We start from the raw sequence: 18006 nt of genomic DNA, 5'->3' as shown, positions 1-18006 counted from the left end.
GCCTGACATTGTCCCCTTGTGGAAAAGTTGAGTTACTGCTGGTAGAATTATTCCATCTCAGATAAAACGGATGGTTGGCTGTACAACAGCGATACTTGATGTTATCTTTATGCAATCTATACAGCATATGCACCTGATCAAAGTACAAATGTTCAGTGGGACACCTTACCTGACACTTTTACAAATGCCCCGAGATGCTAAAACCCACCCCCAAATGTAACAAAAAGCCTAATGCTCAGTTTGTAAAATAAAAAAATCATTATAAAGTAAGAATTGTTTGATATAGATCAGTTACGTGTGGTGAGATTCATGACAGGTGAAGCACTGATATCTGAGTCAGGTTAACTCGTTTATAAATATCGCAGAGTAGTAAATCTTCCATTAAAGCAGCAGCCACAGAAAAAAGGTTTAAAAAAATATCATCATTCTTTCACACACGTTTGACCGTGAGGTTATTATTGCAGTTTATTACTTATTTAAAAGACTCTTAATTAAATTACCGTGCTGTGGGAAAAAAATATATCCATCCATCTTCTGTACCGCTTCTCCCAGCTATCTTCAGGCAGTAGGTGAGGGGCAACCTGAACTGGTTGCCAGCCAATTGCAGGGCACACAGAGACAAACAACCATCCACGCTCACACCTAGGGGCAATTTAGAGTATTCAAGCGGCCTGCCATACATGTTTTTGGAATGTGGGAGGAAACCGGAGTACCCGGAGGAAACCGACGCAAGCACGGGGAGAACATGCAAACTCCACACAGGATGGCCGGAGCCGGGATCGAACCCACGCCTGATGTTGTCTCTCACTGTGAGGCCATCGTGCTAACCAGTCGGCCACCTGGAAAAAAGATAATTAATTAAAATTTAGGCCAATACCAAAATACTCCGTTTTGAAATTTAATGCTAGAATATTTTAAAACCATAACATTCACCCAAAACAAAAAAAACAAAACACTCACCACACACACATTGTTAGTATCGTTCATTCGTGTTGTAATTTAGTGTTTACACATTTCTGTCTATTTTAATCCTCTAGATGGCGACGCTGCCTTTCGTTTAAGTTTTATGTGAACCTTGAAGAGTCCGCACTTGAACACTTTCTTCTCTGGAGGAATGTGATGCATGCACATAATAATGACACGGGAGTCCATTTCAAGGTAGGATTTAACTTCTCCAAATTACCAGGAACAAGCCTATTTTAGGCAGAAAAATAGTTGGGACTAAAATAAATACCGCAAAGCATTTTTGAAAAGTAATTCATCATTATTATTATTATTATGTCATGTCATTATCCACACCGCTTATCCTGTACAGGTTCGCGGGTACCACTACACCATCAGTGACATTATTATTATTATTATTATTATTATTATTATTATTATTATTATTATTATTGTTATTATTATTATTATTAGTATTATTATTAGTATTATTATTAGTAGTAGTAGTAGGAGTAGTAGTAGTAGTAGTAGTATTAGTATTATTATTATTTAGCTTTCTTTATTAATCTCCCCGTTGCATGCTTTCAAATCTCCCACAAAAGTATTCTGCCTGTTAGAAAGTAAATTTGTAATGCAGGTTTAGATGCAGCTTAAGCGCGTCCTCCTGTGGCTGTTTGGTGTATTGTTTTTTGACGCTGACATTTTACCATGACTAAAAGAGGGTTATGGTTCAAGCCATTGTTCGAATAAATAACCCCAAAAAGGAATCGAAGTGTGTTTATTTGGAACGCCGTTAACGCGCTGTCTAGCTGGTGAAAAACGTGACGCTTCGGAGCGACGACAGCATAAAGAGAGTTTTCCCAAGATCAAATACGGCCAATGCCAATAAAACAAAACTACCTACCACGTGTACACCAAAATGGAAATGCCATTGTTTTTTGGGTTTTTTTAAGATCCAATTCCACTAACATTATTTTTTTTATTCTTAACGGACTAGATAAACCAATTTCTTTGCTGCGGCTTTGCTTTTGTCTATCTCGTGCATTGATTAGCTCACAGGTGTCAAACTCAAGGCCCAGGGGCCAGATCTGGCTCGCGACCTGATTTTATGTGGCCCGCAAAGGGGAAATCATGTCTGTCAACTTCCTGTTTCTAACACATTAAGTTCACTTTTAACAACATTGAGATCTGAGATATTGTTGTTCATTTGTTAGCAATACTCCCCCTTTAAAATAAATTGTTGAACAAACAATTACTTCCTGGCTTCTGATTTCAAAACTAGCTAACCCATCAGTTTGTTTCTCTACGCGGTAACGTCATAACGGCCCTCTGAGGGAAACTATGAGTATGATCTGGCCCATCCACAAAAATGAGTTTGACACCGCTGCTTAGCTAATAGCCAATGGGAGTGATCAATCGTCACTAACGGCACCATTTTGCATACTGCGATCAGTGGCTCATTCATTCACATCATATTTAAAAAGCACTGCTCTTCTCTTCCTGACCTAGGCCTATATTTTCTTTTGTGGTAAGAGTATTTGTAATGTATGTCAGATAGTTTCAGCTTTAATTATCATTTGTTAAGCATGTCATTTGTGTGACATTATCTTATGACTTAAAAATAATGCTGTTCAATCTATTTTGTGTATGTACGGTATGTCTAACTATATTGTTTGTAAATGCTTTTAAATGTACTTTTAATAATGTGAAGCACATTGAGTTACCTTGTGTATGAAAAGCACTATATCAATAAAGCTGCATTGCCTCGCTTAAGATGGAGAGAGCCAGCATATACAATTTTGCTTAGTTCCACATTTAGTACCAGTGCTGAACCTTCAACCCCTGATGAAAATGATGGAATTACCAGTGTCAGAGAATGTTCATCCGAATCACAGACATGACTAAAGTTAGTCATTCCAAATGGCAACTTTCTGGCTTGAAGAAACATTAAAAAAAAAAAAAACTGTGATAGTAACCGTTGCGTGATTATACCAAGCCGAGTGAAAAAAATTGTTGAATCGCTCTATTCTGAGATAAATTAAAATTCTGGACTCACGCGGAAGAGCTCGATTCCTATTTTTATCCTTCAGAATTTAGTGAGTTCATATTAATTTCCCTGTGCTTGGTCTGAACAAGTAACTCTTACTACCACATTTCTAAAACTGTATTTATTTCTTAAAGCCAGAAAGTTACTATTTGAAAAGTCCGTGATCCGCTTTTCTTCTACATTAGACAAGTGAATGAACATCTGCAGACACTGATGATTGCATTTTTTTTCCAGAGGCATTTTTATCAAGCAATGGGAAACAAGACAAAAAGAACCAAATGGGTAAAGTGAGATTTACAATCATTTAATTAATGTCAAATGTAATTTACAAACGGGAAAGATGTACCATTTCCAAGAATATACAAGACACAAAATAATTGTGACATAATTCATCTTGTGCAATTTGTCATCTTTGGGGCAGGTTTCAATCAACATGAAAGCAAGGAATGGCACATTAGATCCGGTTTACTCTTGACGATTAAGCGTTCCAAGGGGCTGACATATAAGGAAGACTAAAAAAAAAAATCAACAGTTGGGATGAGCTCATTAGAGGAAATCTGCTCATGCCCACTTAGGCCAGGTGCAGTGGTTATCTGGGGCAACGTTGTGTTTACATGGTGGCACAGTGGATTATCAGTTTTGTCATGACGAAGACTTAAAATCCTCTTAAAATATGAACATCGACAAGTATTTTTTCTTCATATTTGACGACCCCGGGTTTGTGAACAGGACCACTCGTGTTACTTATTAAGAATGTTTTATTTTCTTTTTTTCAGCATTTTTACCAACAATACAGACACCACAGAATACATAGATTTACAAACACAAAGCACACCACCACCTTGGCTGCTGCTGCCGGAGGACAAGGGGCGGGGTTAAGCTGCAGGTTGTTGCCAGTTCAGCGTGGGCCACTCCATTTTTTCCAAAGGCTTCCTCTCATTGAGCTAGAAAAGTCTGGGTGTTCTTTTTTGACCATTGCAGCAAAGCAGTATGAGAATGAAGGAAAATGAGTTTTGTCCAGAATCATTCAGTTAAAACCTAAGGATCTGTAGCTATTCCCAAGTGAAAAGAGTCAAGAGTATTTGGAGCAAAAAGCAGCTCAGTTCTATCGCCCTGCTTGCTTGGCATGAAGTCTTGGGAGGTGTGAATCTCTTCCAACCATAAAAAAAACCCAAAAGATCACTAGCCTTTTTTTTTTTATTAGCGCTACACTCAATTAGGCACAAACACCTAAATCTTGACCAACTAGTCTTGAGTAGTTTTACTTTTTTTCTGTACAATGAACATCTTCAAATGATATTGTTTTTGAAAATACAGAAGGCTTCTTTATTTTCAGCCATTTTTTTTAATCCAAACTCTTCTGACTAAAAACACAACTTAGATATTGTACACCCCTGCCTGTGTCTGCTAAGAAAACGGTATGCATTTGTGTACTGTGTGGGTACTCCATATTGATTCAACTCTAACTTTGTAAACATACACCACTGTAATTACATGTGCTTGAACTGCATCTTGAATGGACGGGGATTATGCTTTCCTCTAGAAACCCCCCTAAAGAGGTAAAGGGGTTATCTAGGACAAGCGGTCAAGCAGGAGTCCACCTCATGGCAATGACGGACATTTTACTCAGTTGGTCTGAAAGCTCAATTGTCATAGACAGGCCTCTTCTCTTTCTCTTTTCTGTCTGCATACAATAAGAGAAACCAACAACAAAAAAAGTTTCCCATCAATTTATGAGCGGAGTCCACTGGGATGTTGAAAAAGAGCCAGGGCACATGGTTTAGTCTTGGAGGTCGGGTGGTTCAGAATTTGCTAACATGTCCAGCTCCAGTTGAGCTAAAAGTTCTCAGCAGGGCGGGTGTGGGTGACTCACATGTGTCAGGAGGTCTGCTGAATAACAGTCCCTCAATAGATGACACGCAAATACTATGGAGGAATGTCCAGTCTCCCCGTGTTATTGAGGGAAGGTGGGTGAGGGCAGCAACAGACAGTGAGCGCTGCTCATGTCATTCGTTCATTCAAGCCAGTTCAACTTCCATAACTTTCTATTTTGGAAGGTTTGGCACCAACAACCTGGTCCACAGAATTGTTGGGCGGGGAAACAAAATGACAACAAAAATGAAATCCACGGTGGTGGCTGATGCACGGAGCTGTCCTCTTTACAAGTAGACGCGCCGCAGGTCTCCGGGTGAGGTGATGGTGTTGCACTGAGGGCACAGCTTCTTGTTCCCCTGTGGACATAAGGCAAAATACAGTTAAACCTCAGAGCATTTATAATATAGTCACAACTCTGACAAATCCACTTTTTCAGTGCTACACTATGTGCTGTAAATCAGTGTTAGAGGCCAAATGGTAGAGCAATTCATCGAGCGTACACACATTCAGCGCACTGAAAATATGTGGAGACGTCAGCATATGGGACAACAACTATTGCTTTCAACATAAAGGAGTTTGAAGAGTGAGTCTTAGGTGCTGAACTTCATATCCGTCTCTCAGCAGGCAGCTTCCTGCCTCCAATAATACGTTGGAAGTTGGCAATTGTGTAAGTGCCTATGTTTTATAACGCTACACGCATTTACATTTTACCAGCTGTCGACAGGTGGAAAAAAGTTCCTTCCCTGTTTGCATTCACTCAGCACGCATGTTGTGCCTTCAGCAAAGCAGCAGGGATAATATAAAATAGAGGCAGATTGGGTGGGGCTCTACTGCGCTCCTCCACCATTTCACAATTAACAACACATGCAAACTGCATAACAATGCACCAAAACCATTTTTCCATTTCTAGGCCAACTGCAAAACAATATGCTCAAATGGCCAAGACATTGAGCGTACCTCAGACTTTAAAAAAAAAAGACTTAAAGTAATTAGTTATAATTACTACTTCTGAAAAGTAATTGAGTCACTAACTTGGTTACTGCCTTGTAGAAAAAAAACTAGTTACTCAGCAAAGTAATTATTATTTTTTTTTCCATTATGTTCTAGTTATAATGATACTCTCAGGGCATAAGCCTTTCAAAAAAGGCAATGAGAGCACTTAAAAAAAAAATAGTAACTCAGAATTGAGTAACTAGAATGCACACCTACAACAGTAGGCAAAGAAATATATTACAGAAATATATATCATGACTTCATTAGCATGGGTCAAAGCTACCAGCACCTGGTTACAGGACCATGGAATCTGTTCATAATTGGACAGCAAACTCGCCTGACCTTAACGCCACAGAAAATCTATGGGGAGCGAATAGGAAAGTGTAAGATATGCCCGACCCAACAATGCGGAAGAGCTGAAGGCCACTATCAGAGCAACCTCAGGGCTTCTAACACCAGACGAATGCCACACGACTTCATTGCTGCAGTAATTCAGGCAAAAGGAGTATTGAATGCTGTACAAGGTCATTCTTTTCATGTTCAAACTTTTCATTTGGCCAACATTTCTGAAATTCTTTTTTTGGCTTCGGTCATAAGTAATATTCAAACACTGCTCATGGTTGTCGGTTTGGTTATGCAATTTTGTTTTGGTGAATACTGAGGGAGGCCTGTGTGATAATTTCCCAATGGAAAGACACTCGCCAGGGACCTGCCCCTTTAAGGAAAGGAAGGGAGTTACACATTTTTCTGGGTGAAAGGGAGTAGCTCACTGCTAAATATGTTCTGTTTACTTGTGGAGAATAAAGAGACATGACCCAACTTTGTCTCCTCGTTTGTCATTCACCGGATCTCCACATGTCGCCCATTTCTTGAGACGTGTGAGAAGGAGTGCAAATGAATAATTAAAAGTTTTGACATGCTTAAGTGCATTGTAATAGATATTTATGAATTTATTTTAATCTTGTGGAAGGGGTAAACATTGAATTAAAAAAAAGTTGTATTATATAAATGTCTTTATATCACTGATCTTTACCAATAGCAATTTGGTCTTAATCAGATCCTCCACAATAAACGGGGTATACTGAATAATTTTCTTTTATTACATTTATCTATGTTTTTGTTGAATGTTTTTACCTTTCATTAAAGTACCTTGCAGCATCCATTTTGCCTCAGTTTACCGAATATGGCGCCTTGTCATGTAACGGGTTTCACAACTATCTCTCTGACCGTGTCAATGAAAGTAAACTGAGCCTTCCTTTGTCAAGACAGTTTGGTGTAGGTACAGTATACCTAATTTTGTGGTCAGTGAAGACATGAGTGGGGTACATGCTTTGATTGTGATCGTCACCCACCGCAGAGTCTTAACAAAAAGTACGTGCACACTTCATGGGTAATGCGTGTAGTTTATTTTATTCGAGGGACCATATCTACACAAGATAAATACAAGGGGCTATTTTCCACCCCAGATTGCCATTATCCCATGCATGCAATGATGGCAGTGGAGAAAAAAAAGGGAAATACGTATTTTGCCCTGATCCTTTTTTTTTTTTTTTTTAGTGTTTCACGTGTGCATGTGTGGGTATGGGTGTGGATTGGAGAGTATGCCAGTCATGTTGCGCTCCAGGTCCTTTGCTTATTAAAGCAGCGAGGCGCTGGGCAGGCGTTAACTAGATTCTGTGGCATTCACTTTGATCCACATGGCCCTTCCATTTTTATAGGTGTCTTTGGGCTATGAGTTTAATGTTCCATTCATTACTAGTTCAGTGGCAGCCGCAGGCACGAGCGAACACTCACAAAATGCACAGGTAGAAGCCAGATGGGAACAATAGGCTTCATTTAAGGTCTTATTCACATCCTCTAAAAGTCTCTATGAAAATCAAATGAGAGGGAAACAAGCTTAAAAAAAATGATACATGAAAGTTATTTAAACCATGGTACCTTGTTTAGAGTTTCCATGGCGTGTTCTTCTATTTGACAATATTGTAATCATTCTAGTATGTTAAGTGAGTTGTTTTGCGCCATTTTTTGGCACCTTTACCAAATGCATACATAAAGCATGGGTGGGCAATTAATGTTGCAATGGGGTCACGTGCAAAACCGGAGGGCCAAGCCAACAAGCTGAACTCAAATTTGTCTCTATTATTTTTAATGTATTTCGAAAAAAAGCATATTGTCTTGTTTCAATAAATTGCTACAACTGTAGACATTGCATGTGCGATGAATGACAGCGAAGAAATCCGCCCATGCCAGCAGTTTGGGCCTTACTGAGGTAGTTACACTCAGGGAGGCAGGCCTCGTTAGGGACAGAGTAGACCTCAGGTGGCTGCCAGGTCTTCGTAAGGCGGATAATGTTGATTTTGTTGTTTGTAATGAGGTTATTCAGGAGCCCAGCTTAATTGCTAATGAGCGAGTGAGACTCAAAGTTGCCACAAACAATACACAGGGCTGTGTGAAGAAGCAATTGAAAGCCAAAATAAGCATCTTGGATTGCGTTTAATTTGAGAAAGGGGATGAAGTGAAGCGATGCCAACCTGAGCTCAGCTGTGAATTTGTCTCGCGTGACAAGTGTCTGAGAAAGATTCCAGTAGGCTGCGTAACGATAGCTGCGTTTAGCATTGTTTGAAGGAGGGGGAAAAAAAAAGTGCCGACCGATGTTTAGGATCGGGGTGTCCCGATACAAGATTTTTCATTTCAGTTTGGAGTCATGTCCAATAGCTATGAGCTAGAAGTGGCTCACTGTGCTGACTGCCCTTGATGACGGCACTTGGTCACTCTGCTACTCAGTCATATCTTTTAATAAACATTTTATGTTACCTGCTGTTACACATAGGATGGGAGGTTTCCTTCATAATTAAAAAGGATGCTAGTCAAGTAAGTACTGATTGATGACAACCTGTGTGTATGCAGGTGCTACGTACCAAAGTCCTGAGCCAGCATTCTTCACAGTGAACATGCCAGCACTGTATGGAGGTGAGTGGCATCGTGTAGGAGTCCTGCAGATACAGAGACAAGAAGAGTTGACTCCACATTCAGGGGACACAATAATGTCAGGCATCTCGCAAAACAAAAAAACAGAACAGCACTGTACGACAAAGACCAACCCTGACCACTGAGGCGCATCACACCACTGACCATGACGCGACAGTACTGGCAGCCACAGAACCACTGAGCAAGGCAGCATGGAGGGGAGGTGTTTGAGCAGCGACCTGCAGGTCGTTTATGCACACACACGCACAGACAATATCAGGCAGGCAACAAGCAGCGACGAGAGGGAAGCAGGCTCAGGGAGAAGATGAGGGAGACAGCCATGAATGAATCCAATCTTATTGGTGCTTGTTTGTTTTCCTCTCAGAAAAGACGGAGAAATGAGGGAGGAGGTGGTCAAGGGAGGGCGGGAGTGCCTTACCCTCCGTAGAGGCTGTGGGAGGAGCCTCTTTATGCTGCTGCCGTAGCCACCTATCACAAGGCCCCTGTACAGGTAGTACAAGCCAAGGGGGAGGGACTTAGGCTGCCTCTCTCTGATCTCACTGGCCAAAGGCCGGGGCCCTGGCCATGCCCCTAGACTCTTGATTTCCACACCTGACTGGATTGCAGGCTTCCTCTGCGGAAGGGAGGGATGGGGGTGTTGGGGGAGGAAAGGGGGCGAAAGGTGGCAGCATACAGGCGGCTAGTCGTGATTGCACTCGCATACACGCACAGTGCACTATGGATACAAAACACCAAAGTCTCACACTGATGAGAGCATGTGTACCAGTGAAAGCCAGCCAGTGAGGACACAGCAAATAGAATAATTAAAAGGACACACGGCCACTATTCCCACTGAAGGTTTGATCGCTAAATGAGTGTTATTTACCACTTAATGTTGCAGACAATTACATATGTTTACTGAGCACAAAGTGCAACAATCACTAAACTCTGCATTGCTGGATTGAATTAGAATTCGGAGGTCAACCCCCAAAATTTTTCTTTCTACAAATATGTTTTATGTAGTCCCACTAAGTCTATAAATATGGCATTCTGGTGGATATTACGTTCGGGCAATATGAGTTAAGCATCCACCTGTTTTTGTCCCTCTCGTCGACGAAAAATGACACCACAGTTGCTCAGGGCTAAAGTATCGACCAATCATGGCTCAGCTAAAGACAATAGGTGAGCTGTGATTGGTCTCTAGCCACACGATTGTAGAAAAGCGAAATGGAAGAATATTTTTCATCTTCGCGTATTATAACATTCTATCGCCTAGCTCTAGGATAAGGATATGAAAAGATTTCACAAACTTTAAACATTTCGTGGGAGCACTGTTCGATCAATCATATTGAAGTGGAGAGAGGATCAGACCACTGAAGTGCAAACCTACCGAGACCCAGACGTCTAAACTTTCAGCCTAAACAAGGACAGCACTGATCAGAGAAGCAGCCAAGATACCCATGATCACTCTTAATGAACTACAGAGATTCACAGCTAAGGTGGGGGAATTTCTCCAGAGGACAACTATTCGTCTCACAATGCTCAAATCGTGCCATCAGGGAAGAGTGGCAAGAAGAAAGCCATTTCTCAAAGACAACTGCAAAACGTCCCGTTTTATGTTTGCCAATCCATCTGGGATAAATAAAGAAGGTGCTTTCTTCAGTTGAGACCAAAACTGAACTTTTGGGGCTAAATGCAAAACAATATTTTTGCGGTAAAAGTAACACTGCATATCACGCTGAAAACACCATATCCCCTGTCAAACATGGTGCTGGCAGCATTATGGTGTGGGGCTGTTGTTCTTCAGCAGGAGCTGGGAAGATAAGAGTTGAAGGGAAGATGGATGAATCCAAATACAGGGCAATTTTGGAAGAAAATCTATTGGAGCAGCAAAAGACCTGAGACTGGGATGGAGGTTTACAAAAAGACGACAATCTTAACCAAAAGCAATTATTCTACACGGAATCAAAACTAAACACATCCCGGTGTCAATATGCAGACCTGAATCCAATTGTGAATCTGTGGAGAGATTGGAAAACTGCTATTTACAAACACTCTCCATTAAATCTACCTGAGGTGGAGCTTTTTTTGAAAGTCCGAATGGGCAAAAATGTCAGTCTCAGATGTGCAAAACTGATAGATACATAGCCGAAAAGATTTGGAGCTGTTATGGCAGCATAAGATGGTTCTAAAAAGCATAAACTCTGGGGGATCCAATAATTTAGCACGCCCCACTCCCATCCATCCGTTATCTGATCTGCTTAACCTCATGACGGTCGCAGGCGTGTTGGGGCCAAGCCCAGCCGTCTTTAGGCAATTTCCAGTTTGTATTTCTACAAGTTTGTATGAAATCATGCAAATTTCTACTTCATGATTGTGTCCGACTTGGGAGTTGATTCTTCACAAAAAAATTAAAAAAAATCTAATTTTATATCGTTATGTTTGTAACTGGACGTTTTTGGAAGTTTTTTTTACCCCTTTCAAGGGAACCTAATGTTTTTAACAATTTTATATTTACCTTGAACAAAATGGTCACAAGAGAAATTTGGATATTCTGTCCCATATTTTTTATTTATCCTTTCAATTCATGTGTTTCTTATCTGATCACTCAGTTAATTTGTTAGTTCACAACCGTGCTGTCTGATAACGGGTATTCCGAAGAAACTTCTTTTCACATCCTTCTTTGCCTTACTGTTGCACTCGTCGTGAATGTCGCATGTTTATCATTTGGAAGCAACTTAATGGAAACGCGCGATCTCCCCAGATTTTGTGTTAGCTCACTGACTGAAGTATTTGGATGGGTGGATTGGCGAGTTTCTACCAAGTCAATTACAGCATGGTCGTTGTGGCTCTTGGCCGATCGAAGCCTAGCTTGTGAACCAAAGCAATATTTGACCAAAGATTTTGTTCATAAACTGATTTGTTTGTCAACGGGGTTGTTTATGAACCAAGCTTCCACATTACTTATGAAAGCCCAAGACCAATGTACAGACTTTCACATGGAGTTAAAAGGTAGCAGGCTGGTGAGGTGATGGTCGTGATGGATTTGTTTCAAGGTGTGTGTGTAAATGCTGTTCACATACAAGAGACATAAAAAGTGTGTTCAATTGCAACATTTCTGTGATGGAAAAAAAAAAAAATCTGGCCAAGTTAAATCATTTCAAGTTTTCTTCTCATCATCAATTTTGGAGAGATGTCCGGTTTTAGCATTTACTTAAATGAGAGCCGCAGCACGCTCGACGGCATCGCGGTCTGTTTATAGTCATTTTGTTAGTTTGTGGGTTTAATATTAGTTTTGGGGTTGGTTTTAATATTTGCGTAATGGAAATTAGCATCAACATTTTTAAAATAAAATTATTTTTCAGGCTGAAAAAATAAACAGGAAATACTGCAAGTGTATTTTTCTCATCTGTGCGGCCCGGTCCAAAGTGGCCAGCGGGCCAGTACCGGGCTGTGGCCCGGTAGTTGGGGATCACTGTCTTACCGAACTTGAATTTGAATGCAAATGGTGGAATACAAAGATCTCGTGTAGCAGTGGGAAGGATTTCTTTTTATTTTGGTCTTCACATGAAAATGGCCAGTAGCACTATACTGTTAGGGTTCCTGCCTTTATTTAGAAACAAATTTATTATTTAATATTTAGAAATGTGTGCACAATATACATGGTTGAAGTGTCACTGCTAAGGAAATAATAATTTTCTGAGTGGTTTATTATTTGAACCATTACTATTAAATATATGGAAAACACTAGTGGGGGTGAGAAAACACAACACATTTTATTAATAGGGATTGAAATACATCATAGCTTTTGTGATAGTAATCGCTTAACCGTCTGAAGTGACAAGAATTCAGAAAGTACCAAAAGATGTGTTGATACTTTGTCATTGACCACTTTTTTTTTTTTTTTTAAAGAATCATCCTCAAAAGTAGGAGGCGGGATTTATTTATTTTTCCCTTTAAGATGCAATGTTTGCAGTACACAAATAAAAGTTAGCGTTGTCGGTTTGGAGATGCAGAAACTTTATTTTTTTTAAAGGTTATCATGCATTCCTGCTTAACATCATTTAACATGAGTTAGGATGTGATTGTTTAATTCTGAACTATATCCCTAGAAGGGTGCACACGTGCAATGACTCATTTTTTACTCCCCATTTTGTCAAAGGAGTTGTACAGGTTATAGGTCACACAAACTGGAACACATTTTGAAATGATTCTTGGTCTGATTGTATTTTTTTTTTTATCTCATAAGAACATGCCCTTTGAACACGGGTATGTCGACTTTATATCCACTATATTTGTGTTATGGGTCCACATGCGCAATGAAAGACAATGAGATGATAAGGAGAGTGGAGGCATGTGTCCACAGCACAGTGCGTGATCAATTATCGCCTGGGGCACCCAGCGACCTTTAGGAAGTGCAAGTGTCTGCAATTACACACACACACGTACAAACACATAGCACAAGATGCAGCCGCTGCACTGTCTCCACATGAGAAGGATGACAAAATGGGTACTTGACACAAACTCTATTTAAAAAAAAAAAAAAGAAAAAAAGGGGAGTGTTGAGGGTGTTTTTTCAGATGACGTCCAGCATCCATTCAACATATTGACAATATGTATATGATATTGCCATAGATGATCATGTAGCCTTTATTATTGATCTGTGGGTCTAATCAATCCTCACTACAAAGATAAGGCCTCTTTTTACCCGACAGCACAATTTAATCAACCTCTTAAAGATGGGAATCATCCAATTTGGTAAGTATTGATGTATGCTGACCACAGTAAATTAGTGATTACATACAGAGCGTTTCTACTATATGGTAAATGGGATATTTATGTAATATTTTCTTCTGCAGCACATGTGCTAGATGATGACAGGCCGAGAAAGTGTTGGCAGTGTAACAGTTTCATAAATATACAGCACAATGGACCATCGCAAACTCGCAAACTTTCCTTAATGCAATTAAGATTTTTTTTGGAATGACTAGTTCCCAAAATATAATAGCACCAAACTTCATAGTTGCGCACAATAGCTTTATAAGTATGTGCACAACACGTATCAGCCAGACTTTGTATTATGACAGATGTTCATTTTTGGCAAATGTTGCTATGGTGCTACATGAAGCGCTTGTGTAGACACTAAATTGACTTGCAAAGCCATTTTTTTTCCAACTGCCATGACAACAAACAAGACACCACCACTCCAGTATAGCGAAAGAACCATAAAACAATGATATCACAAAGTGGCCTCTTTGCACATTGAGTGAAAAACTTGAGTGAAAAACCCAAGTTTTGTTTTTCAAGTTTTTGTTACAGTTCTTAATATTCCAACCTACTCATTCACTGAGAAACACCTCCCCTAAAATAGCTAAGAAATTGTTAGTTCTCCCATTTCCTTTCTTACTCTTTGTACAACATCAGAGTAGACATGAACTGAATGGCGCACTATCAGACAAAAAACAGTACGTCACCTTTCACAAGCAATTTACATCTGTACTCACCATGCAAATGAGACACTTGTATCGGTCTCCTCTCAGTATCTGTTTCTCCAACTCTCTGATTCGAGCCTTCAGAGCCTCCATGGTGGTAGCTGTGGACTCATCCTCTGTTACTCTAAGGAGGGGTAAGACGAGAGAGAAAACAATGTTAACTTGTCAACTGTCAACACCATTACAGTTAAATACTGTGTGGATGGGAGAGAAAAAATAGGGATACTTATTTTCACCATGATGCAGATGTAAACCGAATTGATTGAGAATCAGAATGCCCTTTATTGTCATTGTACTCAGTGTGCAACAATACTATTAAATAGAGCAGTTAACCGATACTAAATTGATATAATCGACAGCCTTAAAATAAACAATTTATAGGGAGACATTCATCATTGCAACGGAATCCTGGTCCCATCTCTCAAAAAGTTTAAAACTTCATCAAAGTGCCTTCCTCGTTTGTTAACAATGGCAATAGATAACGACTGTTCCTTTGTCTAATTCATCTGTGCTAAAACTTGAACATCCACTGCCAAAGCAGCAACAAATGTCTTTACCCTCAACGCTTATTCGTCCTGAGCTTGTAAAAGACCATTTAGAACAATAGCCTTGAGTAGCTTTTTATCTTATAAGTCATTAGTGGTCACAGTGAGACAGACAGGTCTGTCCTCGGAACAAGGCTTTGACATTCTTTAAAGGGTAAAGGGGCTGCATAATTTCTTATTTCAAGCCAGGAAACGGCTGCATGTTATCGAGAGTTTTCATCACTTTCACCAAGTTGGACAATGATCAAGACAAGATTGCATTTTGATATCTTAAACACTATTTTTAATTTGAATGAGGTTTTCAGTAGGGATGCAATGCAATGAAACATTCATAACATTTCAAGACATTACCGTTTCAAGGATTTTTTTTATTTATTGTATTTTTAGCGTACTGCGCATTGCCCATCCAGTAAATCTAACGTAGAGGCGCAACGATGAATTCATTAATCGACTACTAATCAATTATCAAATAAACGGAAAATGATTGATAATCTATTTTTTTCAGCTTTTTAACAAAAAAATATTCTTATATTTCTGTTGTCCTCCATGACAGCATACTGATTAGCTTTGTGTTGAATAAAAAAAAAAACTTGATTTTATTTTGGAAAATAATGATCAATATTTTTGCCAATTTCCCAACATGTCATGGATCAGACCAGTAAATGAATCTTTTTTTTCCTGTACTGTTGATTTGAATTAATGTCCAGTTTTTGAATGAAGGGATAAAAGTTTTTTCATCCAATAAATTCATGAAGTGACAACAATCCTTGGTTTCAGCCCTAATATAGTGTCTTATATTTTAGCCTCACTCAACTTAAAATGAGATCATTAGAGGTAAAGAAGTGACATACATCCAAGAAGAAGAGTACGCTCTGTGAAAATAACAACATTAAACACCATCAAAGGATTGGTCACTGACACAGCCAGCTAACAGACACACCATGATGAAATATCTAAGTCACTATTGATTTCCCCTCGACTCTCCCTAATGTGTATGTCGCTGGACGCAGGTCTCAAGCAGCAAGTAAGGACATCAATGAGGCGTCTTATAAAAAGTTAAAGTAGAGGACGGGGAATGCGCGTGGGAAGGGGGGGAACGCTAGTTGAGAATATGTCAGTGAAACCTAACACGGAAGATTGAATAAGAAGACTTTGAAGGCCAAACAAGAACCTACAAGATGTCCACGAGTCAGGAGGAGGAGGTTAGGGCGTGGAAACTGGCGTCATTCCTTGGAAATTGGGGACATATTCAATTATTTGTAGAAATCACGTAAAAATATCGCTACATTGTTCCAGCTGAAGCACCAAATTTGGCAGCAATCACATTGGCGGCATTTGAGGGGTCATTTATCTTGGGAGGGCAAAGGGCATCTAAGGGACTCTGTCCATGTGTCTGTGTATGCGTGTGCGTGCATGAGAGCTCATTTATCTTGGTGGGGAATGAGCAAGGGAACGAGGATGCCCTCAGGAGGCGACCAGATCATTACCCATCTGGGATCAGAATGAGAGAGAGAGATGGAAAGAGGGGAGAGCTCACGAAAGGTGCCCTGTGGAAAAGCCCCACACACGTATCAGTGTAACCAAAGGCGACAAATCTCATTTTCATTTAGGGATGGAAGGACACGGGAGGCCGAGAAAGACGTGCATTTATAAGAAACTAGTGAGGCAGAGAATGGTTGGAGCCAGCTATCTGAATGCTCGTTCCAATCCAATAAGTCAGCACCTACTTTTAACTCCTTTAAACTGATTTGAGATTAAGGCATGTTTGACTTCAGCCGCTTAAAACGTAGCTCGCACATCAGCTTGCAGTACATTGCCAGATTTTTGCCCCAAAATATACACATGAAATTGAAATCTGAATCGTCTCCTCCAACTCTTCTTACTGCCCCGTGATATAATCCATCTATTAATGATTGTTATATTCCAATGGTGTATGTCTAACCAGTCGCCTCTCAAGCATCCACGCACACACGCAATGTAAAGAGGGAAAGGTCACACCACCCACAAGCTTTTATGTTCTTGCAAACGCACATCAAGACCATTGCTGTTTCTGATCAATACATTTTTTTCAATTCAATGGTTATCCCCTGGTGATATTTAATATGGGCAACCTACACACTAAGTGCCAATTGATTCATTTAAATGAAGCATCTATCACATGCTACCTCCCTGGAGGTAAAGAGAAACCGGTAAAAAACCTTTGAGTGGAAAAAGATGCATAAGGTAACCAAAGAACAAGGTCCTAAAGAACAGCTGTCAAACTCCAGTCATCAAGGATATCCAACATACATCATTCAAATAAATGCAACATGATATGCCAGACATGCAGAATCAACCAAACATCCAATTCGCTAACATTTCCCTCACTCTCTTCGAATGAAATGACCTCTATTAGCCAAGCCGGGGACAAGGTGTGTGTGGCTTTGACACAGTTTGCTTGTGGGAGAATATGGATGAGGGGATGGAAATGAGGGAATTACAGAGCCTTATGCACACACGCAAACACACACACGGGGTGTTCTAATGGATAGGGTCATGTCACTGGATGCTTGCTGTGTGGATCGGTGGGTGTATGTATGCAGATGCGATCGACTGAGAAACAGGTGTAGAGATTTTCCCTTTGGACTCGTACATAAACCTGAGCTGAGGACTAAGCGGGACATCTTGTTCTATTTGAAATATAATTGGGTTTCAAAAATTTCAAACTAAACTGTCTGTACAATGGAAATGTATACATTTAAAACATCAAAAGAAAGCGCCCAAGACCAAACACGTACTTTTCAATTTCGCTGTTTTTACAGGTGCGTGGGACGCAGGAGGCGGAAGGAGTGGAGGATGAGGGAGCACTTGGGTCCATTTTGCAGCTTTCACCGTTGCTCGTTGAAGGAATCTCTATCAACACATAAGCCATGCATGGTATTCAATTTTTTGAACCACAATTAGACCACCGTCACAAGTTTGTCTTTGTCCGCTAGCATAATCATTGCATTTTCACAGTTGTCTTCTTACCATCGCTCGCCCATTTGGAGAACTCGGGAGTTATTCTGTTTGAGGGCATGCCTCCACTGCAAGAGACAAACAGGTTTTTGTTTTTATTTACAAAAAAGGCATCTTTGCAATGATGTATTTATTCTCCTAAATTTAA

The 18006-nt window shown here is 40.0% G+C and overlaps 1 protein-coding gene across 7 annotated transcripts in view; it reads right to left on the bottom strand.

Moving 5' to 3' along the window:
• Positions 1–3729: 3729 nt before the first annotated feature.
• rnf220a (ring finger protein 220a) overlaps positions 3730–18006 on the bottom strand; it is a 139167-nt gene continuing 124890 nt past the window's right edge. For 4 of the 7 annotated variants that reach the window (XM_088311193.1, XM_088311191.1, XM_088311192.1 and 1 more), the window contains 5 exons: positions 17871–17926; positions 17639–17753; positions 14329–14440; positions 8776–8850; positions 3730–5220 (listed from right to left, as the gene is read on the bottom strand). In XM_088311193.1, coding sequence (XP_088167319.1) covers positions 5149–5220; positions 8776–8850; positions 14329–14440; positions 17639–17753; positions 17871–17926 — 430 coding nt within the window. In that variant the 3' untranslated portion in view covers positions 3730–5148. Of the gene's footprint in view, positions 5221–8775; positions 8851–9263; positions 9459–14328; positions 14441–17638; positions 17754–17870; positions 17927–18006 lie in introns of all 7 variants that reach the window. The other 3 variants (XM_088311190.1, XM_088311188.1, XM_088311189.1) reach the window with 1 other exon arrangement.

This window comes from Idiotropiscis lumnitzeri, chromosome 12 (genome assembly GCF_059441095.1).
Source record: "Idiotropiscis lumnitzeri isolate Australia: NSW breed Sydney's pygmy pipehorse chromosome 12, RoL_Ilum_1.0, whole genome shotgun sequence".
Taxonomy (NCBI): Eukaryota; Metazoa; Chordata; class Actinopteri; order Syngnathiformes; family Syngnathidae; genus Idiotropiscis; species Idiotropiscis lumnitzeri.
Note: the sequence above shows the minus strand (reverse complement) of the source record. Positions and strands in the feature narration are given on the sequence as shown.